Below are 25,716 nucleotides of genomic sequence, written 5' to 3' on the forward strand. Positions count from 1 at the left end.
ACCTACTCCTGAAGCTGCGTCTAGAATTTTCCTCAAGAGTTTCCTGGTATAGCTTCTGTCAGTTCTGTCACAGAGTCAATAGCTATATCCTAACATCTCTATACCTCACTTGCTCTTCCTACTGCTATGTTCATGTGTTCCAGGATTCCAGTGTTCGCATGTTCCAGTATTCCAGTATTCACGTGTTCCAGTATTCCAGTCTTCCCGTGTTCCAGTGCTCACCTGTTCCAGCATTCCAGTGTTCACGTGTTGCAGTATTTCAGTGTTACAGTGTTCACGTGTTCCAGTGTTCGCAAGTTCAAGTATTCCAGTGTTCACCTGTTCCAGTATTCCAGTGTTTGCATGTTTAAGTATTCCAGTGTTCCAGTATTCACCTGTTCCTGTATTTCAGTGTTCAAGTATCCCAGTGTTCCAGTATTCACCTGTTCCGGTATTTCAGTGTTTACATGTTCCTGTGTTCCATGCTTCAGTGTTTCCGTGTCCCAGTGTTCACGTGTTCCAGCGTTCCTCGCATGTTCTTACGCAGAAGTACTAAACCTGACCTGACCTGACCTGATCTGGTATCTTTAAACTACCCTGACCAGCATTAATGGTTGCTCACCTCGTGAACCCTACCATACCTACTCTCGAAGTTGTGTATTGAATCTATCGCGACGATTTTCTCACATAATTCAATCAACAGAAGCTAAAGAAGCAGTTCCTAACATCCCAGTGTGATTCATTTGGTCCCTCAGCTTCCACCTTAATTTATGATCTAGTCATGCAATTAATAATAATAATAATAATTATAATAATAATAATAATGGCAGTACCATATCTGAGAGAGCCTGGGTTCTTCAGAGCGCCGTGAGCCTTGAGAGGAGCTCATTATTGAGAGCAGCGGCGCACACGCGCGTGCGTGCGTGTCAGTAAGCACCTGTACGTGTCCTTGACCATGAACCTCCACCACGCACCCACCTCCAGCACTCCACCTCCAGGACTCCCACTGTTTACATTCCCTCAGAGCGGTTACTCTCCATTTATTTTCCTCCGTTTTCTTTCACACACACACACAAGTAATTAATTCATTTCACTTTTTTCTTTCCCGTTTGTTTTTGCGGAGGAAGGGGGGGAATGGCAGGGAGGGGGTGAAGGAGGGGGGTAGACCGCAGCCAGGGTGAGGTTGGAACACGCCCACAGCGGTCAAGATCCGTGTCAAACACCGCGTTAAGAGGGCCACGTACGTCCTTGACCGCAGCGCCGCGCGCTGTTGACGGTGCGATGTGCGCATGAACACTGGTCCAGTCAGGTTGGTGAAGCATCCAACACTCTCTCACCTGGACCCCGCTCCACACACACACACACACACACACACACACACACACACACACACTGCAGGGTGATGTAGTGGAGGCAGGATCCTTACATAGCTTTAAGAAGAGGTACGATAAAACTTATGAAGCAGGGAGAGAAAGTGGACCTTGTAGCGGGGCCAGGAGCTGTGAATCGACCCCTGCAACCACAAATAGGTGATTACACACACACACACTATTCGCTGGTGATGTAAAACTAACGAGGAGAATACAAACAGATGAGGACAGGGATTGACTACAAATAGATCTGAACAACCTGCAAGACTGGTAAGATAAGTGGCTGCTGGAATTCAACCACAACAAATGCAAGATTATGAAGACTGAGGAAGGTACCAGAAGACCAGATACAGAGTATAGACTCTGAGGACAGAGGCTGCAGACATCATTCAAAGAGAAGGGTCTGGGAGTAAGCATAGTGCCTAACATATCACCAGACACTCACTTAGCCAATGTTTGCCTGATACATCTGAGATGACCTTCAGGAATATTAACAAAGAATCATTCTGGATGTAAGATTATTTAGATACAGGTTCACATGAGTACAATTATCATACATAGTTTAACATACGTGTAAATTACCTAGGATGTTTTATACAACGTGTCACGTTCATCTTAGAGTACTTAGCACCACTATGGAACCCACACCTGAGGAAGCAGGTTAAGAAACTAGAGAAAGTGAAGAAATATGCAACAGGACTAGTTCCAGAGCTGAGGTACATGACAGGAGAGAAGACCAGAGGGAGACATGATAACAACATACAAAATACTCAGAAGAACTGACAGGGCAGAGAGGGACAGACTGAGAGGTGGAAAACGAGTATTATGGGGCACACACACAACACTGTATATAACACTAGCTGTTTTATGTCAGGAACACGTTGAGACATGTAACACTGGACGACAGGTATTGCAAAGATGTGACAACACAAGTGTCAGCAATGAGAACAACAGCAGCAGCAGCAGTAGCAGTAGCAGTAGCAGTAGCAGTAGTAGTAGTAAGATAAGATTTCGTTCGGATTTTTAACCCCGGAGGGTTAGCCACCCAGGATAACCCAAGAAAGTCAGTGCGTCATCGAGGACTGTCTAACTTATTTCCATTGGGGTCCTTAATCTTGTCCCCCAGGATGCGACCCACACCAGTCGACTAACACCCAGGTACCTATTTGCTGCTAGGTGAACAGGACAATAGGTGTAAGGAAACGTGTCGAAATGTTTCCACCCGCCGGGAATCGAACCCGGGCCCTCCGTGTGTGTAGCAGCAGCACTAGTAGTAGTAATAGTAGTAGTAGTAGTAGCAGCAACAGGTGGTGGAGTACTGAGCAGTGCTACCACAGGGTGAGGCGCACACTCCCCTCCCAACTTCCTTGTGTGTGAGAACGCGAAGGTCATCTGCTAGGAGGGAGGGGGGAGAGGGAGGGGCTAGGGAGGGAGGGGGAGGGCAAGGTCGCTGCCTTAACCCCCCCACATCTCCTTCCCCCCCCCTATCCTACTATGCGCCCCGTGGCAGTGGATAATGGGGCGGTCGTTCACCCACTGATGCCACAACAGTCAGCCCACTGCATCATCAAGACTCAGGAACTACCCCTGGCTTATCCCCCCCTGCCTTGCCCCTAGTTTATTCCCTGGCTTTTCCCCTGGCTTGTCTCCTGGCTCGTCCCTGGCTTGCCATAACCACAGCCCATGGTTGTGGGTCGCATCCTGGGTGCGGAGAGCATTTCAGAAGACAAGGATATATGCCACAGTGCCTGGCTTTCTTGCCTTATCCTGGGTTATTAACCCACAGGGATTAATAAACCAGAGTCTTCTTTTTCTTCTTCTTTCTTTGGTGATTTTTCATCAGACTTTCTTTATAAGCTTAAGTTAAGAAAGTTGACACAGTCATTTCTTTGTAAAGTTCTTACAGTATTCTCATCAAACTTAACAAGCTGAATATGCAAGATCTTGTGTGTGTGTGTGTGTGTGTGTGTGTGTGTGTGTGTGTGTGTGTGTGTGTGTGTGTGTGTGTGTGCGTGTGTGTGTGTGTGTGTGTGTGTGTGTACTCACCTAGTTGTACTCACCTAGTTGAGGTTGCGGGGGTCGAGTCCGAGCTCCTGGCCCCGCCTCTTCACTGATCGCTACTAGGTCACTCTCCCTGAGCCGTGAGCTTTATCATACCTCTGCTTAAAGCTATGTATGGATCCTGCCTCCACTACATCGCTTCCCAAACTATTCCACTTACTGACTACTCTGTGGCCGAAGAAATACTTCCTAACATCCCTGTGATTCATCTGTGTCTTTAGCTTCCAACTGTGTCCCCTTGTTACTGTGTCCAATCTCTGGAACATCCTGTCTTTGTCCACCTTGTCAATTCCTCTCAGTATTTTGTATGTTGTTATCATGTCCCCCCTATCTCTCCTGTCCTCCAGTGTCGTCAGGTTGATTTCCCTTAACCTCTCCTCGTAGGACATACCTCTTAGCTCTGGGACTAGTCTTGTTGCAAACCTTTGCACTTTCTCTAGTTTCTTTACGTGCTTGGCTAGGTGTGGGTTCCAAACTGGTGCCGCATACTCCAATATGGGCCTAACGTACACGGTGTACAGGGTCCTGAACGATTCCTTATTAAGATGTCGGAATGCTGTTCTGAGGTTTGCTAGGCGCCCATATGCTGCAGCAGTTATTTGGTTGATGTGCGCTTCAGGAGATGTGCCTGGTGTTATACTCACCCCAAGATCTTTTTCCTTGAGTGAGGTTTGTAGTCTCTGACCCCCTAGACTGTACTCCGTCTGCGGCCTTCTTTGCCCTTCCCCAATCTTCATGACTTTGCACTTGGTGGGATTGAACTCCAGGAGCCAATTGCTGGACCAGGTCTGCAGCCTGTCCAGATCCCTTTGTAGTTCTGCCTGGTCTTCGATCGAGTGTATTCTTCTCATCAACTTCACGTCATCTGCAAACAGGGACACCTCAGAGTCTATTCCTTCCGTCATGTCGTTCACAAATACCAGTTCTCTGTCCCACTGAACCCTGTTCAGGTAGTTCCTCATTCCTGTATAGTCCCCTTTCTTGTAGTTTGGCTTCATTCGTCCTGGCCTTCCTGCTTCTCCCTCCACTTGTAGCTCTACTGTGTATTCGAAGCTTAAAACCACATGGTCACTGGCCCCAAGGGGTCTTTCATATGTGATGTCCTCGATATCTGCACTACTGAAGGTGAATACTAAGTCCAGCCTTGCTGGTTCATCCTCTCCTCTCTCTCTTGTAGTGTCCCTTACGTGTTGGTACATGAAGTTCTCCATTACCACCTCCATCATCTTAGCCCTCCATGTATCTTGGCCCCCATGTGGGTCCAAGTTCTCCCAATCGATCTCCTTGTGGTTAAAGTCACCCATGTGTGTGTATATATGTGTGTGTGTGTGTGTGTGTACTCACCTAGTTGAGGTTGCAGGGGTCGAGTCCGAGCTCCTGGCCCCGCCTCTTCACTGATCGCTACTAGGTCACTCTCCCTGAGCCGTGAGCTTTATCATACCTCTGCTTGTGTGTGTGCGTGTGTGTGTGTGTGTGTGTGCGTGTGTGTGTGTGTGTGTGTGTGTGTGTGTGTGTGTGTGTGTGTGTGTGTGTGTGTGTGTGTGTGTGTGTGTGTGTGTTTGTATGTGTGTGTGTGTTTGTATGTGTGTGTGTGTTTGTATGTGTGTGTGTGTGTGTGTGTGTGTGTGTGTGTGTGTGTGTGTGTGTGTGTGTGTGTGTGTGTGTGTGTTTGTGTGTGTGTACTCGCCTATTTGTACTCACCTATTTATGGTTGCAGGGGTCGAGTCATAGCTCCTGGCCCCGCCTCTTCACTGATTGCTACTAGGTCCTCTCTCTCCCTGCTCTATGAGCTTTATCATACCTCGCCTTAAAACTATGTATGGTTCCCGCCTCCACTACGTCACTTTCTAGGCTATTCCACGGCCTGACTACTCTATGACTGAAGAAATACTTCCTAACATCCCTTTGATTCATCTGAGTCTTCAACTTCCAATTGTGACCTCTTGTGTCTGTGTCCCATCTCTGGAACATCCCGTCTTTGTCCACCTTGTCTATTCCGCGCAGTATTTTATATGTCGTTATCATGTCTCCCCTGACCCTCCTGGCCTCCAGTGTCGTCAGGCCGATTTCCCTCAACCTTTATTCGTAGGACAATCCCCGTAGCTCTGGGACTAGTCTTGTTGCAAACCTTTGCACTTTCTCTAATTTCTTGACGTGCTTGACCAGGTGTGGATTCCAAACTGGTGCTGCATACTTCAGTATGGGCCTGACGTAGATGGTGTACAGAGTCTTAAACGAATCCTTACTGAGGTGTGTGTGTGTGTGTGTGTGTGTGTGTGTGTGTGTGTCCATGCTGCCTGTCTTCTTTCCTAAAAATTGGGACTACATTTGCTGTCTTCCACACCTCAGGTAGTTGCCTTGTTTCGATCGACGTGTTGAAGATAGTTGTTAGTGGCACACAGTGCATCTGTTCCCTCTCTCAGGACCCATGGAGAGATGTTACTTGGGCCCACCGCCTTCGAGGTTTCTAGCTCACACAGCAGTTTCTTCACCTCCTTCCCGGTTGTGTGCATGATGTCCAATGCTTGTTGGTGCACCCTACTGCTTCACCTTGCTGGAAGCCTTTCTGTGTCTTGAGAATACTCTCTTAAACTTCGTGCTGGTTTCCTGGTCGTTCTGCGAGTTCCCCTCCTTCCTTCCTCAACCTGATTACCTGATCCTTGACTGTTGTTTTCCTCTGATGTGGCTGTACAACAACTTTGGGTCAGATCTGGCTTTTGATGCTATGTCATTCTCGTATTGACGCTGGGGGCTCCCTCCTTATACACGCATACTCGTTTCTGGATCTTCGGCTCAACTCCTGTTTTCCGTGTCCTTTGCTTTCTTTTTCCCATGTTCTAACACACTTGGCTTTGGCTTCTCCACACCTCCAGGTAAACTATGATCTCACTCTGGTTCTCCCGTTGTCAGGAACTTCTCTGTCTTCCTGCACTTTGTGGTCACATGTTCCATCGTTTCACTTACTGTGTTTGCCTGTAGCTCGCATACCCACTGTACCTCATGTAGAAATTGCCTCATATTGCGGAGTTCCCTTTATTTGAAGTTTGGTTTCTCCCGCCCTTCTCGTGCTGCTTCACCCTCCAGTATTAACTGGAGGCAGGTAGGCACTGGACAGGCATCTGAAGTCGGTGCCATACCAGCTGGGCTGTGGTTCGTACGTCGGGCTGCGTGCGGCTAACAGTAACAGCCTGGATGATCAGACACATCCACCATGAGGCCTGGTCACAGACCGGGCTGCGAGGGCGTTGACCCCCGGAACCCTCTCCAGGTATATTCCAGGGATGTATTCGAAACTCAAGACCATGTGATCACTAGCACTTAAGAGCCTTTTGTGTGTGATATCTCCTTTGTCTGAACTGCTCAAGGTGAATATGAGGTCCAGCCTTGCTGGTTCACCATCTCTCTCTCTGGTTGTGTCCCTAACATCTTGGCTCTCAACGTCTCTGGTCCCCCACGTAGCTCCACATTTTCTCAGTCTCTTTGTGGATGAGTAACTTTCTCCTGCTCATATGGGTCCTTCTGGCACCTCGGCCAGTGTGGCCACCATCATTCAGTTACTCTCATCGTATTCGTCTCGGTCTCTTGCTGTTCGGTGGCAGGTTGTCCATGACTGCTATCAGAAGTGTTCCTACTATGTAGTCATCTGCTTCACCTCTTATTAGTCGTTACATTTCCTCAAAGCTCCATTGGTCTTTGGTGAGCAGTGCAACTCCCACCCCTCCCCTCTGTTTGCCATGTCTGTTATCAGGATCTGATGTCCAGACGGGAAGATCGCATCTGTTATCACATCCCCCCCCCCATAAGCTTTGTCTCTCTGGGTGCTATGATGTCCGGGGATGCCTCAGTGATTCTTTCCTGCCATTCGCCATTCTTATCTGTTATTCCATCTGCGCTGGTGCACCATACCTTCAGTTTCCCTTCCACAACTGTACTGTAGGTGGGGTGGGAGAGGCTGGTGCAGGCTCAGGAACTATGTAAGTTACGTACGTACTCAGAGAGCGAGAGACGGAGAGAAGACAGAGAGGGGGGAGAGAGAGAGAGAGAGAGAGACCTGGTCACCTCCCCCCCCTTTCATGCACTGCATCATGACCCTTACGGGTCTAGTGCTTCTCCACAAATCATCGTAACACTGACATCTCTACGAACCTTTCCCCCCTCGAGGCACTAAACCCGTAGGGGCATATCTCACCCGCCCCTGGGGGGGAGAAGGAAACAGCGGGGAAGGGTGCAATTGTCTCTGATCCAGTACCTCGTATCAAGAGCCCCTTAGTAGCTCCCCTTAGTGAGAAACGAGTAAAAAATACTCGAGTGGTGGCAACCCGCCAGCAGGGCGTCACCTGCGCATGCGTGGGCGGCTGTGACGTCACAGGTCAACAGAGGTTATAGGAGGTGAGGGGAGGGGGAGGGGTGTAGGTGGGGGGGAAGATCAAGGTAGGTTAGTCTTTGTGTGAAGAGGTCAGGTCAACTTCTGTACTGTGAAACCTGGTTGAACTGTGTGTGTGGGGGGAGGATGGGGAGGGGAGAGGGCCAGAGGGAGGGGTTGGGGAGGAAGGAAACACACACACACACACACACACACACACACACACACACACACACACACACACACACACACACAGGGAGAAAGTTACACACAGACGCAGAGACGATCAGTTCACGGATGTACCTAATACCATCACCATACACCTGTCGTGACGTCACTAACAGGTACCCAGTACCACCACCACACCTGTCGTGACGTCACTAACAGGTACCCAGTACCACCACACCTGTTGTGACGTCACTAACAGGTACCCAGTACCACCACACCTGTTGTGACGTCACTAACAGGTACCCAGTACCACCACACCTGTCGTGACGTCACTAACAGGCACCCAGTACCACCACACCTGTCGTGACGTCACTAACAGGTACCCAGTACCACCACACCTGTCGTGACGTCACTAACAGGCACCCAGTACCACCACACCTGTCGTGACGTCACTAACAGGTACCCAGTACCACCACACCTGTTGTGACGTCACTAACAGGTACCCAGTACCACCACACCTGTTGTGACGTCACTAACAGGTACCCAGTACCACCACACCTGTCGTGACGTCACTAACAGGCACCCAGTACCACCACACCTGTCGTGACGTCACTAACAGGTACCCAGTACCACCACACCTGTCGTGACGTCACTAACAGGCACCCAGTACCACCACACCTGTCGTGACGTCACTAACAGGTACCCAGTACCACCACACCTGTCGTGACGTCACTAACAGGTACCCAGTACCACCACACCTGTCGTGACGTCACTAACAGGTACCCAGTACCACCACACCTGTCGTGACGTCACTAACAGGTACCCAGTACCACCACACCTGTCGTGACGTAACTAACAGGTACCCAGTACCACCACACCTGTCGTGACGTAACTAAGAGGTACCCAGTACCACCACACCTGTCGTGACGTCACTAACAGGTACCCAGTACCACCACACCTGTCGTGACGTCACTAACAGGTACCCAGTACCACCACACCTGTCGTGACGTCACTAACAGGTACCCAGTGCCACCACACCTGTTGTGACGTCACTAACAGGTGCTCAGCACTATCACTCCTGTTGTGACAAAACTAACAGGTACCCAGTACCACACCTGTCGTGACGTCACTAACAGGTGTCGAGCACCACCACATCTGTGAAGCCACTAACATGTACCCAGCACCACCACACCTGTTGTGACGTCACTAACAGGTGTGGGGCAGGGGGACAGGAACAGGTGCAAGAACATGGGTAGGGGGCGGGAACATGGGCAGAAACAGGGGCAGGGGGGAGAAACAGGGGCAGGGAGCAGGAACAGAGGAACGGGTAGGAACCGGGGCAGGGGGGAGAAACAGGGCCGGGGAGCAGGAACAGAGGAACGGGTAGGAACAGGGGCAGGAACAGGGGCGGGCACATGGGCAGGAACAGGGGTGGGCACATGGGCAGGAACAGGGGTAGAACATGGGCAGGAACAGGGGCGGGCACATGGGCAGGAACAGGGGCGGGCACATGGGCAGGAACAGGGGCAGCACATGGGCAGGAACAGGGGCGGGCACATGGGCAGGAACATGAGCAGGAACATGGGCAGAAACATAAGCAGGAACATGGGCAGGAACATGGGCAGGAACATGAGCAGGAACATGGGCAGGAACATGAGCAGGAACATGAGCAGGAACATGAGCAGGAACTTGAGCAGGAACATGAGCAGGAACATGAGCAGGAACATGAGCAGGAACATGAGAAGGAACTTGAGCAGGAACATGAGCAGAAACATGAGCAGGAACATGGGGCAGGAACGTGAGCAGGAACATGAGCAGGAACATGAGCAGGAACATGAGCAGGAACATGAGCAAAACATGAGCAGGAACATGAGCAGGAACATGAGCAGGAACATGGGGCAGGAACATGAGCAGGAACATGAGCAGGAACATGAGTAGGAACATGGGGCAGGAACATGAGCAGGAACATGAGCAGGCACATGAGCAGGAACATGAGCAGGAACATGGGGCAGGAACATGAGCAGGAACATGAGCAGGAACATGAGCAGGAACATGAGCAGGAACATGAGCAAAAACATGAGCAGGAACATGAGCAGGAACATGAGCAGGAACATGGGGCAGGAACATGAGCAGGAACATGAGCAGGAACATGAGCAAGAACATGAGCAGGAACATGAGCAGGAACATGGGGCAGGAACATGAGCAGGAACATGAGCAGGAACATGAGCAGGAACATGGGCAGGAACATGAGCAGGAACATGAGCAGGAACATGGGCAGGAACATGAGCAGGAACATGGGGCAGGAACATGAGCAGGAACATGAGCAGGAACATGAGCAGGAACATGAGCAGGAACATGGGCAGGAACATGAGCAGGAACATGGGGCAGGAACATGAGCAGGAACATGGGGCAGGAACATGAGCAAAAACATGAGCAGGAACATGAGCAGGAACATGAGCAGGAACATGAACAGGAACATGAGCAGGAACATGGGGCAGGAACATGAGCAGGAACATGAGCAGGAACATGAACAGGAACATGAGCAGGAACATGAGCAGGAACATGAACAGGAAAATGAGCAGGAACATGAGCAGGAACACGGGGCAGGAACATGAGCAGGAACATGGGGCAGGAACATGATCAGGAACATGAGCAGGAACATGAGCAGGAACATGAGCAGGAACATGGGCAGGAACATGAGCAGGAACATGGGCAGGAACATGAGCAGGAACATGGGCAGGAACATGGGCAGGAACATGAGCAGGAACATGAGCAGGAACATGGGCAGGAACATGAGCAGGAACATGGGGCAGGAACATGGGGCAGGAACATGAGCAGGAACATGAGCAGGAACATATGCAGGAACATGAGCAGGAACATGAGCAGGAACATGGGGCAGGAACATGAGCAGGAACATGAGCAGGAATATGAGCAGGAACATGAGCAGGAACATGGGGCAGGAACATGGGCAGGAACATGAGCAGGAACATGAGCAGAAACATGAGCAGGAACATGAGCAGGAACATGGGCAAGAACATGAGTAGGAACATGAGCAGGAACATGAGCGGGAACATGAGCAGGAACATGAGCAGGAACATGAGCAGGAACATGAGCAGGAACATAAGCAGGAACATGGGCAGGAACATGAGCAGAAACATGAGCAGGAACATGAGCAGGAACATGGGGCAGGAACATGAGCAGGAACATGAGCAGGAACATGAGCAGGAACATGAGCAGGAACATGGGCAGGAACATGAGCAGGAACATGAGCAGGAACATGAGCAGGAAAATGGGCAGGAACATGGGCAGGAACATGAGCAGGAACATGAGCAGGAACATGAGCAGGAACATGAGCAGGAACATGAGCAGAAATATGAGCAGGAACATGAGCAGGAACATGAGCAGGAACATGAGCAGGAACATAAGCAGGAACATGGGCAGGAACATGAGCAGGAACATGGGCAGGAACATGAGCAGGAACATGAGCAGGAACATGGGGCAGGAACATGAGCAGGAACATGAGCAGGAACATGAGCAGGAACATGGGGCAGGAACATGAGCAGGAACATGGGGCAGGAACATGAGCAGGAACATGAGCAGGAACATGGGGCAGGAACATGGGGCACGAACATGAGCAGGAACATGGGGCAGGAACATGAGCAGGAACATGGGGCAGGAACATGAGCAGGAACATGGGCAGGAACATGGGGCAGGAACATGAGCAGGAACATGGGGCAGGAACATGAGCAGGAAAATGGGCAGGAACATGAGCAGGAATATGAGCAGGAACATGAGCAGGAACATGGGGCAGGAACATGGGGCAGGAACATGAGCAGGAATATGAGCAGGAACATGAGCAGGAACATGGGCAGGAACATGAGAAGGAACATGAGCAGGAACATGGGGCAGGAACATGAGCAGGAACATGAGCAGGAACATGAGCAAGAACATGGGGCAGGAACATGAGCAGGAACATGAGCAGGAACATGAGCAGGAACATGGGGCAGGAACATGAGCAGGAACATGAGCAGGAACATGAGCAGGAACATGGGGCAGGAACATGAGCAGGAACATGGGGCAGGAACATGAGCAGGAACATGAGCAGGAACATGAGCAGGAACATGGGGCAGGAACATGGGGCAGGAACATGAGCAGGAACATGAGCAGGAACATGAGCAGGAACATAGGGCAGGAACATGAGCAGGAACATGGGGCAGGAACATGAGCAGGAACATGGGCAGGAACATGAGCAGGAACATGGGGCAGGAACATGAGCAGGAACATGGGCAGGAACATGAGCAGCAACATGGGGCAGGAACATGAGCAGGAACATGAGCAGGAACATGAGCAGGAACATGAGCAGGAACATGGGGCAGGAACATGAGCAGGAACATGAGCAGGAAGATGAGCAGGAACATGAGCAGGAACATGGGGCAGGAACATGAGCAGGAACATGGGCAAAAACATGAGCAGGAACATGGGGCAGGAACATGAGCAGGAACATGAGCACAAAAATGGGCAGGAACATGAGCAGCAACATGAGCAGGAACATGGGGCAGGAACATGAGCAGGAACATGAGCAGGAACATGGGGCAGGAACATGAGCAGGAACATGAGCAGGAACATGGGGCAGGAACATGAGCAGAAACATGGGGCAGGAACATGAGCAGGAACATGGGGCAGGAACATGAGCAGGAACATGGGGCAGGAACATGAGCAGTAACATGAGCAGGAACATGGGGCAGGAACATGAGCAGGAACATGAGCAGGAACATGGGGCAGGAACATGAGCAGGAACATGGGCAGGAACATGAGCAGGAACATGGGGCAGGAACATGAGCAGGAACATGAGCAGGAACATGACCAGGAACATGGGGCAGGAACATGGGGCAGGAACATGAGCAGGAACATGAGCAGGAACATGAGCAGGAACATGAGGCAGGAACATGAGCAGGAACATGGGGCAGGAACATGAGCAGGAACATAAGCAGGAACATGGGGCAGGAACATGAGCAGGAACATGGGGCAGGAACATTAGCAGGAACATGAGCAGGAACATGAGCAGGAACATGAGCAGGAACATGGGGCAGGAACATGAGCAGGAACATGAGCAGGAACATGGGGCAGGAACATGAGCAGGAACATGGGGCAGGAACATGAGCAGGAACATGAGCAGGAACATGAGCAGGAACATGGGGCAGGAACATGAGCAGGAACATGAGCAGGAACATGAGCAGGAACATGAGCAGGAACATGGGGCAGGAACATGAGCAGGAACATGGGGCAGGAACATGAGCAGGAACATGGTGCAGGAACATGAGCAGGAACATGAGCAGGAACATGAGGAACATGAGCAGGAACATGGGGCAAGAACATGAGCAGGAACATGAGCAGGAATATGGAGCAGGAACATGAGCAGGAACATGGGTAGGAACATGAGCAGGAACATGAGCAGGAACATGGGGCAGGAACATGAGCAGGAACATGAGCAGGAACATGGGCAGGAACATGAGCAGGAACATGGGGCAGGAACATAAGCAGGAACATGAGGCAGGAACATGAGAAGGAACATGAGCAGGAAAAAGGGCAGGAACATGAGCAGAAACATGAGCAGGAACATGAGCAGGAACATGAGCAGGAACATGATCAGGAACATGGGGCAGGAACATGAGCAGGAACATGAGCAGGAACGTGGGGCAGGAACATGAGCAGGAACATGAGCAGGAACATGAGCAGGAACATGAGCAGGAACATGAGCAGGAACATGGGGCAGGAACAGGAGCAGGAACATGAGCAGGAACATGGGGCAGGAACATGAGCAGGAACATGAGCAGGAACATGAGCAGGAACATGGGGCAGGAACATGAGCAGGAACATGGGGCAGGAACATGAGCAGGAACATGAGCAGGAACATGGGGCAGGAACATGAGCAGGAACATGGGGCAGGAACATGAGCAGGAACATGGGGCAGGAACATGAGCAGGAACATGAGCAGGAACATGAGCAGGAACATGGGGCAGGAACATGAGCAGGAACATGGGGCAGGAACATGAGCAGGAACATGAGCAGGAACATGAGCAGGAACATGTGGCAGGAACGTGAGCAGGAACATGAGCAGGAACATGGGGCAGGAACATGAGCAGGAACATGAGCAGGAACATAAGGCAGGAACATGAGCAGGAACATGAGCAGGAACATGAGCAGGAACATGGGGCAGGAACATGGGCAGGAACATGAACAGAAACATGAGCAGGAACATGAGGCAGGAACATGAGAAGGTACCCAGTACCACCACCACACCTGTCGTGACGTCACTAACAGGTACCCAGTACCACCACACCTGTTGTGACGTCACTAACAGGTACCCAGTACCACCACACCTGTTGTGACGTCACTAACAGGTACCCAGTACCACCACACCTGTCGTGACGTCACTAACAGGCACCCAGTACCACCACACCTGTCGTGACGTCACTAACAGGTACCCAGTACCACCACACCTGTCGTGACGTCACTAACAGGCACCCAGTACCACCACACCTGTCGTGACGTCACTAACAGGTACCCAGTACCACCACACCTGTTGTGACGTCACTAACAGGTACCCAGTACCACCACACCTGTTGTGACGTCACTAACAGGTACCCAGTACCACCACACCTGTCGTGACGTCACTAACAGGCACCCAGTACCACCACACCTGTCGTGACGTCACTAACAGGTACCCAGTACCACCACACCTGTCGTGACGTCACTAACAGGCACCCAGTACCACCACACCTGTCGTGACGTCACTAACAGGTACCCAGTACCACCACACCTGTCGTGACGTCACTAACAGGTACCCAGTACCACCACACCTGTCGTGACGTCACTAACAGGTACCCAGTACCACCACACCTGTCGTGACGTCACTAACAGGTACCCAGTACCACCACACCTGTCGTGACGTAACTAACAGGTACCCAGTACCACCACACCTGTCGTGACGTAACTAAGAGGTACCCAGTACCACCACACCTGTCGTGACGTCACTAACAGGTACCCAGTACCACCACACCTGTCGTGACGTCACTAACAGGTACCCAGTACCACCACACCTGTCGTGACGTCACTAACAGGTACCCAGTGCCACCACACCTGTTGTGACGTCACTAACAGGTGCTCAGCACTATCACTCCTGTTGTGACAAAACTAACAGGTACCCAGTACCACACCTGTCGTGACGTCACTAACAGGTGTCGAGCACCACCACATCTGTGAAGCCACTAACATGTACCCAGCACCACCACACCTGTTGTGACGTCACTAACAGGTGTGGGGCAGGGGGACAGGAACAGGTGCAAGAACATGGGTAGGGGGCGGGAACATGGGCAGAAACAGGGGCAGGGGGGAGAAACAGGGGCAGGGAGCAGGAACAGAGGAACGGGTAGGAACAGGGGCAGGGGGGAGAAACAGGGCCGGGGAGCAGGAACAGAGGAACGGGTAGGAACAGGGGCAGGAACAGGGGCGGGCACATGGGCAGGAACAGGGGTGGGCACATGGGCAGGAACAGGGGTAGAACATGGGCAGGAACAGGGGCGGGCACATGGGCAGGAACAGGGGCGGGCACATGGGCAGGAACAGGGGCAGCACATGGGCAGGAACAGGGGCGGGCACATGGGCAGGAACATGAGCAGGAACATGGGCAGAAACATAAGCAGGAACATGGGCAGGAACATGGGCAGGAACATGAGCAGGAACATGGGCAGGAACATGAGCAGGAACATGAGCAGGAACATGAGCAGGAACTTGAGCAGGAACATGAGCAGGAACATGAGCAGGAACATGAGCAGGAACATGAGAAGGAACTTGAGCAGGAACATGAGCAGAAACATGAGCAGGAACATGGGGCAGGAACGTGAGCAGGAACATGAGCAGGAACATGAGCAGGAACATGAGCAGGAACATGAGCAAAACATGAGCAGGAACATGAGCAGGAACATGAGCAGGAACATGGGGCAGGAACATGAGCAGGAACATGAGCAGGAACATGAGTAGGAACATGGGGCAGGAACATGAGCAGGAACATGAGCAGGCACATGAGCAGGAACATGAGCAGGAACATGGGGCAGGAACATGAGCAGGAACATGAGCAGGAACATGAGCAGGAACATGAGCAGGAACATGAGCAAAAACATGAGCAGGAACATGAGCAGGAACATGAGCAGGAACATGGGGCAGGAACATGAGCAGGAACATGAGCAGGAACATGAGCAAGAACATGAGCAGGAACATGAGCAGGAACATGGGGCAGGAACATGAGCAGGAACATGAGCAGGAACATGAGCAGGAACATGGGCAGGAACATGAGCAGGAACATGGGCAGGAACATGAGCAGGAACATGGGGCAGGAACATGAGCAGGAACATGAGCAGGAACATGAGCAGGAACATGAGCAGGAACATGAGCAGGAACATGGGCAGGAACATGAGCAGGAACATGGGGCAGGAACATGAGCAGGAACATGGGGCAGGAACATGAGCAAAAACATGAGCAGGAACATGAGCAGGAACATGAGCAGGAACATGAACAGGAACATGAGCAGGAACATGGGGCAGGAACATGAGCAGGAACATGAGCAGGAACATGAACAGGAACATGAGCAGGAACATGAGCAGGAACATGAACAGGAAAATGAGCAGGAACATGAGCAGGAACACGGGGCAGGAACATGAGCAGGAACATGGGGCAGGAACATGATCAGGAACATGAGCAGGAACATGAGCAGGAACATGAGCAGGAACATGGGCAGGAACATGAGCAGGAACATGGGCAGGAACATGAGCAGGAACATGGGCAGGAACATGGGCAGGAACATGAGCAGGAACATGAGCAGGAACATGGGCAGGAACATGAGCAGGAACATGGGGCAGGAACATGGGGCAGGAACATGAGCAGGAACATGAGCAGGAACATATGCAGGAACATGAGCAGGAACATGAGCAGGAACATGGGGCAGGAACATGAGCAGGAACATGAGCAGGAATATGAGCAGGAACATGAGCAGGAACATGGGGCAGGAACATGGGCAGGAACATGAGCAGGAACATGAGCAGAAACATGAGCAGGAACATGAGCAGGAACATGGGCAAGAACATGAGTAGGAACATGAGCAGGAACATGAGCGGGAACATGAGCAGGAACATGAGCAGGAACATGAGCAGGAACATGAGCAGGAACATAAGCAGGAACATGGGCAGGAACATGAGCAGAAACATGAGCAGGAACATGGGCAGGAACATGAGCAGGAACATGAGCAGGAACATGAGCAGGAAAATGGGCAGGAACATGGGCAGGAACATGAGCAGGAACATGAGCAGGAACATGAGCAGGAACATGAGCAGGAACATGAGCAGAAATATGAGCAGGAACATGAGCAGGAACATGAGCAGGAACATGAGCAGGAACATAAGCAGGAACATGGGCAGGAACATGAGCAGGAACATGGGCAGGAACATGAGCAGGAACATGAGCAGGAACATGGGGCAGGAACATGAGCAGGAACATGAGCAGGAACATGAGCAGGAACATGGGGCAGGAACATGAGCAGGAACATGGGGCAGGAACATGAGCAGGAACATGAGCAGGAACATGGGGCAGGAACATGGGGCAGGAACATGAGCAGGAACATGGGGCAGGAACATGAGCAGGAACATGGGGCAGGAACATGAGCAGGAACATGGGCAGGAACATGGGGCAGGAACATGAGCAGGAACATGGGGCAGGAACATGAGCAGGAAAATGGGCAGGAACATGAGCAGGAATATGAGCAGGAACATGAGCAGGAACATGGGGCAGGAACATGGGGCAGGAACATGAGCAGGAATATGAGCAGGAACATGAGCAGGAACATGGGCAGGAACATGAGAAGGAACATGAGCAGGAACATGGGGCAGGAACATGAGCAGGAACATGAGCAGGAACATGAGCAAGAACATGGGGCAGGAACATGAGCAGGAACATGAGCAGGAACATGAGCAGGAACATGGGGCAGGAACATGAGCAGGAACATGAGCAGGAACATGAGCAGGAACATGGGGCAGGAACATGAGCAGGAACATGGGGCAGGAACATGAGCAGGAACATGAGCAGGAACATGAGCAGGAACATGGGGCAGGAACATGGGGCAGGAACATGAGCAGGAACATGAGCAGGAACATGAGCAGGAACATAGGGCAGGAACATGAGCAGGAACATGGGGCAGGAACATGAGCAGGAACATGGGCAGGAACATGAGCAGGAACATGGGGCAGGAACATGAGCAGGAACATGGGCAGGAACATGAGCAGCAACATGGGGCAGGAACATGAGCAGGAACATGAGCAGGAACATGAGCAGGAACATGAGCAGGAACATGGGGCAGGAACATGAGCAGGAACATGAGCAGGAAGATGAGCAGGAACATGAGCAGGAACATGGGGCAGGAACATGAGCAGGAACATGGGCAAAAACATGAGCAGGAACATGGGGCAGGAACATGAGCAGGAACATGAGCACAAAAATGGGCAGGAACATGAGCAGCAACATGAGCAGGAACATGGGGCAGGAACATGAGCAGGAACATGAGCAGGAACATGGGGCAGGAACATGAGCAGGAACATGAGCAGGAACATGGGGCAGGAACATGAGCAGAAACATGGGGCAGGAACATGAGCAGGAACATGGGGCAGGAACATGAGCAGGAACATGGGGCAGGAACATGAGCAGTAACATGAGCAGGAACATGGGGCAGGAACATGAGCAGGAACATGAGCAGGAACATGGGGCAGGAACATGAGCAGGAACATGGGCAGGAACATGAGCAGGAACATGGGGCAGGAACATGAGCAGGAACATGAGCAGGAACATGAGCAGGAACATGGGGCAGGAACATGGGGCAGGAACATGAGCAGGAACATGAGCAGGAACATGAGCAGGAACATGAGGCAGGAACATGAGCAGGAACATGGGGCAGGAACATGAGCAGGAACATAAGCAGGAACATGGGGCAGGAACATGAGCAGGAACATGGGGCAGGAACATTAGCAGGAACATGAGCAGGAACATGAGCAGGAACATGAGCAGGAACATGGGGCAGGAACATGAGCAGGAACATGAGCAGGAACATGGGGCAGGAACATGAGCAGGAACATGGGGCAGGAACATGAGCAGGAACATGAGCAGGAACATGAGCAGGAACATGGGGCAGGAACATGAGCAGGAACATGAGCAGGAACATGAGCAGGAACATGAGCAGGAACATGGGGCAGGAACATGAGCAGGAACATGGGGCAGGAACATGAGCAGGAACATGGTGCAGGAACATGAGCAGGAACATGAGCAGGAACATGAGGAACATGAGCAGGAACATGGGGCAAGAACATGAGCAGGAACATGAGCAGGAATATGGAGCAGGAACATGAGCAGGAACATGGGTAGGAACATGAGCAGGAACATGAGCAGGAACATGGGGCAGGAACATGAGCAGGAACATGAGCAGGAACATGGGCAGGAACATGAGCAGGAACATGGGGCAGGAACATAAGCAGGAACATGAGGCAGGAACATGAGAAGGAACATGAGCAGGAAAAAGGGCAGGAACATGAGCAGAAACATGAGCAGGAACATGAGCAGGAACATGAGCAGGAACATGATCAGGAACATGGGGCAGGAACATGAGCAGGAACATGAGCAGGAACGTGGGGCAGGAACATGAGCAGGAACATGAGCAGGAACATGAGCAGGAACATGAGCAGGAACATGAGCAGGAACATGGGGCAGGAACAGGAGCAGGAACATGAGCAGGAACATGGGGCAGGAACATGAGCAGGAACATGAGCAGGAACATGAGCAGGAACATGGGGCAGGAACATGAGCAGGAACATGAGCAGGAACATGGGGCAGGAACATGAGCAGGAACATGGGGCAGGAACATGAGCAGGAACATGGGGCAGGAACATGAGCAGGAACATGAGCAGGAACATGAGCAGGAACATGGGGCAGGAACATGAGCAGGAACATGGGGCAGGAACATGAGCAGGAACATGAGCAGGAACATGAGCAGGAACATGTGGCAGGAACGTGAGCAGGAACATGAGCAGGAACATGGGGCAGGAACATGAGCAGGAACATGAGCAGGAACATAAGGCAGGAACATGAGCAGGAACATGAGCAGGAACATGAGCAGGAACATGGGGCAGGAACATGGGCAGGAACATGAACAGAAACATGAGCAGGAACATGAGCATGAACATGAGCAGGAACATGAGCAGGAACATGGGGCAGGAACATGAGCAGGAACATAAGCAGGAACATGAGCAGGAACATGGGGCAGGAACATGAGCAGGAACATGTGCAGGAACATGAGCAGCAACATGGGGCAGGAACATGAGCAGCAACATGGGGCAGGAACATGAGCAGGAACATGGGGCAGGAACATGAGCAGGAACATGAGCAGGAAGATGAGCAGGAACATGAGCAGGAACATGGGGCAGGAACATGAGCAGGAACATGAGCAGGAACATGAGCAGGAACATGGGGCAGGAACATGAGCAGGAACATGAGCAGGAACATGAGCACAAAAATGGGCAGGAACATGAGCAGGAACATGAGCAGGAACATGGGGCAGGAACATGAGCAGGAACATGGGGCAGGAACATGAGCAGGAACATGAGCAGGAACATGGGGCAGGAACATGAGCAGAAACATGGGGCAGGAACATGAGCAGGAACATGTTGCAGAAACATGAGCAGGAACATGGGGCAGGAACATGAGCAGGAACATGAGCAGGAACATGGGGCAGGAACATGAGCAGGAACATGAGCAGGAACATGGGGCAGGAACATGAGCAGGAACATGGGGCAGGAACATGAGCAGGAACATGGGGCAGGAACATGAGCAGGAACATGGGCAGGAACATGAGCAGGAACATGAGCAGGAACATGAGCAGGAACATGGGGCAGGAACATGAGCAGGAACATGGGGCAGGAACATGAGCAGGAACATGAGCAGCAACATGAGCAGGAACATGAGCAGGAACATGGGGCAGGAACATGAGCAGGAACATGGGGCAGGAACATGAGCAGGAACATGAGCAGGAACATGGGGCAGGAACATGAGCAGGAACATGGGGCAGGAACATTAGCAGGAACATGAGCAGGAACATGAGCAGGAACATGGGGCAGGAACATGAGCAGGAACATGAGCAGGAACATGGGGCAGGAACACGAGCAGGAACATGGGGCAGGAACATGAGCAGGAACATGAGCAGGAACATGAGCAGGAACATGGGGCAGGAACATGAGCAGGAACATGAGCAGGAACATGAGCAGGAACATGAGCAGGAACATGAGCAGGAACATGGGGCAGGAACATGAGCAGGAACATGGGGCAGGAACATGAGCAGGAACATGGGGCAGGAACATGAGCAGGAACATGAGCAGGAACATGAGGAACATGAGCAGGAACATGGGGCAAGAACATGAGCAGGAACATGAGCAGGAACATGAGCAGGAATATGGAGCAGGAACATGAGCAGGAACATGGGTAGGAACATGAGCAGGAACATGAGCAGGAACATGGGGCAGGAACATGAGCAGGAACATGAGCAGGAACATGGGCAGGAACATGAGCAGGAACATGGGGCAGGAACATAAGCAGGAACATGAGGCAGGAACATGAGAAGGAACATGAGTAGGAACATGGGGCAGGAACATGAGCAGAAACATGAGCAGGAACATGAGCAGGAACATGAGCAGGAACATGGGGCAGGAACATGAGCAGGAACATGAGCAGGAACATGGGGCAGGAACATGGGGCAGGAACATGAGCAGGAACATGGGGCAGGAACATGAGCAGGAACATGAGCAGGAACATGAGCAGGAACATGAGCAGGAACATGGGGCAGGAACAGGAGCAGGAACATGAGCAGGAACATGAGCAGGAACATTGGGCAGGAACACGAGCAGGAACATGAGCAGGAACATGGGGCAGGAACATGAGCAGGAACATGGGGCAGGAACATGAGCAGGAACATGAACGTGAACATGAGCAGGAACATGGGGCAGGAGCATGAGCAGGAACATGGGGCAGGAACATGAGCAGGAACATGAGCAGGAACATGAGCAGGAACATGGGGCAGGAACATGACCAGGAACATGGGGCAGGAACATGAGCAGGAACATGAGCAGGAACATGAGCAGGAACATGGGGCAGGAACATGAGCAGGAACATGAGCAGGAACATGAGCAGGTACATGAGCAGGAACATGGGGCAGGAACATGAGCAGGAACATGGGGCAGGAACATGAGCAAGAACATGAGCAGGAACATGGGGCAGGAACATGAGCAGGAACATGAGAAGGAACATGAGCAGGAACATGAGCAAGAACATGAGGAACATGAGCAGGAACATGAGCAGGAACATGAGCAGGAACATGGGGCAGGAACATGAGCAGGAATATGGGGCAGGAACATGAGCAGGAACATGAGCAGGAACATGAGCAGGAACATGGGGCAGGAACATGGGGTAGGAACATGAGCAGGAACATGAGCAGGAACATGAGCAGGAACATGAGCAGGAACATGGGGCAGGAACATGAGCAGGAACATGAGCAGGAACATGGGGCAGGAACAGGAGCAGGAACATGAGCAGGAACATGAGCAGGAACATGGGGCAGGAACATGAGCAGGAACATGAGCAGGAACATGGGGCAGGAACATGAGCAGGAACATGAGCGTGAACATGAGCAGGAACATGAGCAGGAACATGATCAGGAACATGAGCAGGAACATGGGGCAGGAACATGAGCAGGAACATGAGCAGGAACATGAGCAAGAACATGAGGAGGAAAATGAGCAGGAACATGAGCAGGAACATGAACAGGAGCATGGGGCAGGAACATGAGCAGGAACATAAGCAGGAACATGAGCAGGAATATGAGGCAGGAATATGAGCAGGAACATGGGGCAGGAACATGAGCAGGAACATGAGCAGGAACATGAGCAGGAACATGAGCGGGAACATATACAGGAACATGAGCAGGAACATGAGCAGGAACATGAGCAGGAACATATACAGGAACATGAGCAGGAACATATACAGGAACATGAGCAGGAACATGAGCAGGAACATGAGCAGGAACATATACAGGAACATGAGCAGGAACATGAGCAGGAACATGAGCGGGAACATGAGCAGGAACATATACAGGAACATGAGCAGGAACATGAGCAGGAACATGAGCGGGAACATGAGCAGGAACATGAGCAGGAACATAAGCAGGAACATGAGCAGGAACATATACAGGAACATGAGCAGGAACATGAGCAGGAACATGAGCAGGAACATGAGCAGGAACATGAGCAGGAACATGAGCAGGAACATGAGCAGGAACATTTACAGGAACATGAGCAGGAACATGAGCAGGAACATTTACAGGAACATGAGCAGGAACATTTACAGGAACATGAGCAGGAACATGAGCAGGAACATGAGCAGGAACATGAGCAGGAACATGAGCAGGAACATGAGCAGGAACATTTACAGGAACATGAGCAGGAACATTTACAGGAACATGAGCAGGAACATGAGCAGGAACATGAGCAGGAACATGAGCAGGAACATGAGCAGGAACATTTACAGGAACATGAGCAGGAAAATTTACAGGAACATGAGCAGGAACATGAGCAGGAACATGAGCAGGAACATGAGCAGGAACATGAGCAGGAACATTTACAGGAACATGAGCAGGAACATTTACAGGAACATGAGCAGGAACATGAGCAGGAACATGAGCAGGAACATGAGCAGGAACATGAGCAGGAACATTTACAGGAACATGAGCAGGAACATTTACAGGAACATGAGCAGGAACATGAGCAGGAACATGAGCAGGAACATGAGCAGGAACATGAGCAGGAACTCACAAAACAGTGAACCAGGGAATAACAATAACCGAACCACTGACCTGACACTCAACACCCCAACTCCGTATTTCTTATTTCCTCCCAGAACATGAACACTCCCACCCGGTGCACCATCTTCAAGTGTTCACAAGTGCACAAGCGAGTGCACAACGAGGGGTAAACAAGCGAGTGCACAACGAGGGGTAAACAAGCGAGTGCACAACGACGGGTAAACAAGCGAGTGCACAACCACGGGTAAACAAGCGAGTGCACAACGACGGGTAAACAAGCGAGTGCACAACGACGGGTAAACAAGCGAGTGCACAACGACGGGTAAACAAGCGAGTGCACAACGACGGGTAAACAAGCGAGTGCACAACGACGGGTAAACAAGCGAGTGCACAACGACGGGTACACAACGACGGGTGCACAAGCGAGTGCACAACGACGGATACACAACGACGGGTACACAACGACGGGTGCACAAGCGAGTGCACAACGACGGGTACACAACGACGGGTACACAACGACGGGTGCACAAGCGAGTGCACAACGACGGGTACACAAGCGAGTGCACAACGACGGGTAAACAAGTGATTGCACAACGACGGGTACACAAGCGAGTGCACAACGACGGGTACACAACGACGGGTGCACAAGCGAGTGCACAACGACGGGTACACAAGCGAGTGCACAACGACGGGTAAACAAGTGAGTGCACAACGACGGGTACACAAGCGAGTGCACAACGACGGGTGCACAACGACGGGTGCACAACGACGGGTACACAAGCGAGTGCACAACGACGGGTACACAACGACGGGTGCACAACGACGGATACACAACGACGGGTACACAACGACGGGTGCACAAGCGAGTGCACAACGACGGGTACACAACGACGGGTGCACAACGACGGGTACACAACGACGGGTACACAACGACGGGTGCACAAGCGAGTGCACAACGACGGGTACACAACGACGGGTGCACAACGACGGATACACAACGACGGGTACACAACGACGGGTGCACAAGCGAGTGCACAACGACGGGTACACAACGACGGGTGCACAACGACGGGTACACAACGACGGGTACACAAGCGAGTGCACAACGACGGGTACACAACGACGGGTGCACAACGACGGGTACACAACGACGGGTGCACAAGCGAGTGCACAACGACGGGTACACAACGACGGGTGCACAACGACGGGTACACAACGACGGGTACACAAGCGAGTGCACAACAACGGGTACACAACGACGGGTGCACAACGACGGGTACACAACGACGGGTGCATAAGCGAGTGCACAACGACGAATGCAAGGAGAATATATAGAGAAGAACGTAGAGAGAAACACCAAGAAATACCAGTCCGAGATTGTCATCTCCTTGACATAACCGAAACAATGACGCTGGTTAATTCAATATTCCGTCATGGTGCTAGGATATTATATCATGGTGCTAGGATGTTATATCATGGTGCTAGGATATTACATCATGGTGCTAGGATATTATATCATGGTGCTAGGATGTTATATCATGGTGCTAGGATATTACATCATGGTGCTAGGATGTTATATCATGGTGCTAAGATATTATATCATGGTGCTAGGATGTTATATCATGGTGCTAGGATATTACATCATGGTGCTAGGATGTTTCATCATGGTGCTAGGATATTACACCATGGTGCTAGGATGTTATATCATGGTGCTAGGATGTTATATCATGGTGCTAGGATGTTATATCATGGTGCTAGGATGTTACACCATGGTGCTAGGATATTATATCATGGTGCTAGGATGTTACACCATGGTGCTAGGATATTATATCATGGTG

At 51.5% G+C, this 25,716-nt stretch overlaps 1 protein-coding gene across 7 annotated transcripts in view; it reads right to left on the reverse strand.

Annotated features, from left to right (window-relative positions):
- The window catches only part of NfI (Nuclear factor I), a 547,854-nt gene that overhangs the window by 262,585 nt on the left and 259,553 nt on the right, over nt 1-25,716 (reverse strand). Inside the window, exon 1 of one of the 7 annotated variants that reach the window (XM_070098960.1) lies at nt 813-1,260. The exons of the other annotated variants lie outside the window; for them this stretch is intronic. Within the exon in view, the coding sequence (XP_069955061.1) occupies nt 813-815 (3 nt within the window). The 5' untranslated portion in view covers nt 816-1,260. Of the gene's footprint in view, nt 1-812; nt 1,261-25,716 lie in introns of those variants that run through there. 7 annotated transcript variants of the gene reach the window in all.

The sequence above is a fragment of the Cherax quadricarinatus genome, chromosome 5 (assembly GCF_038502225.1).
Source record: "Cherax quadricarinatus isolate ZL_2023a chromosome 5, ASM3850222v1, whole genome shotgun sequence".
NCBI lineage: Eukaryota > Metazoa > Arthropoda > Malacostraca > Decapoda > Parastacidae > Cherax > Cherax quadricarinatus.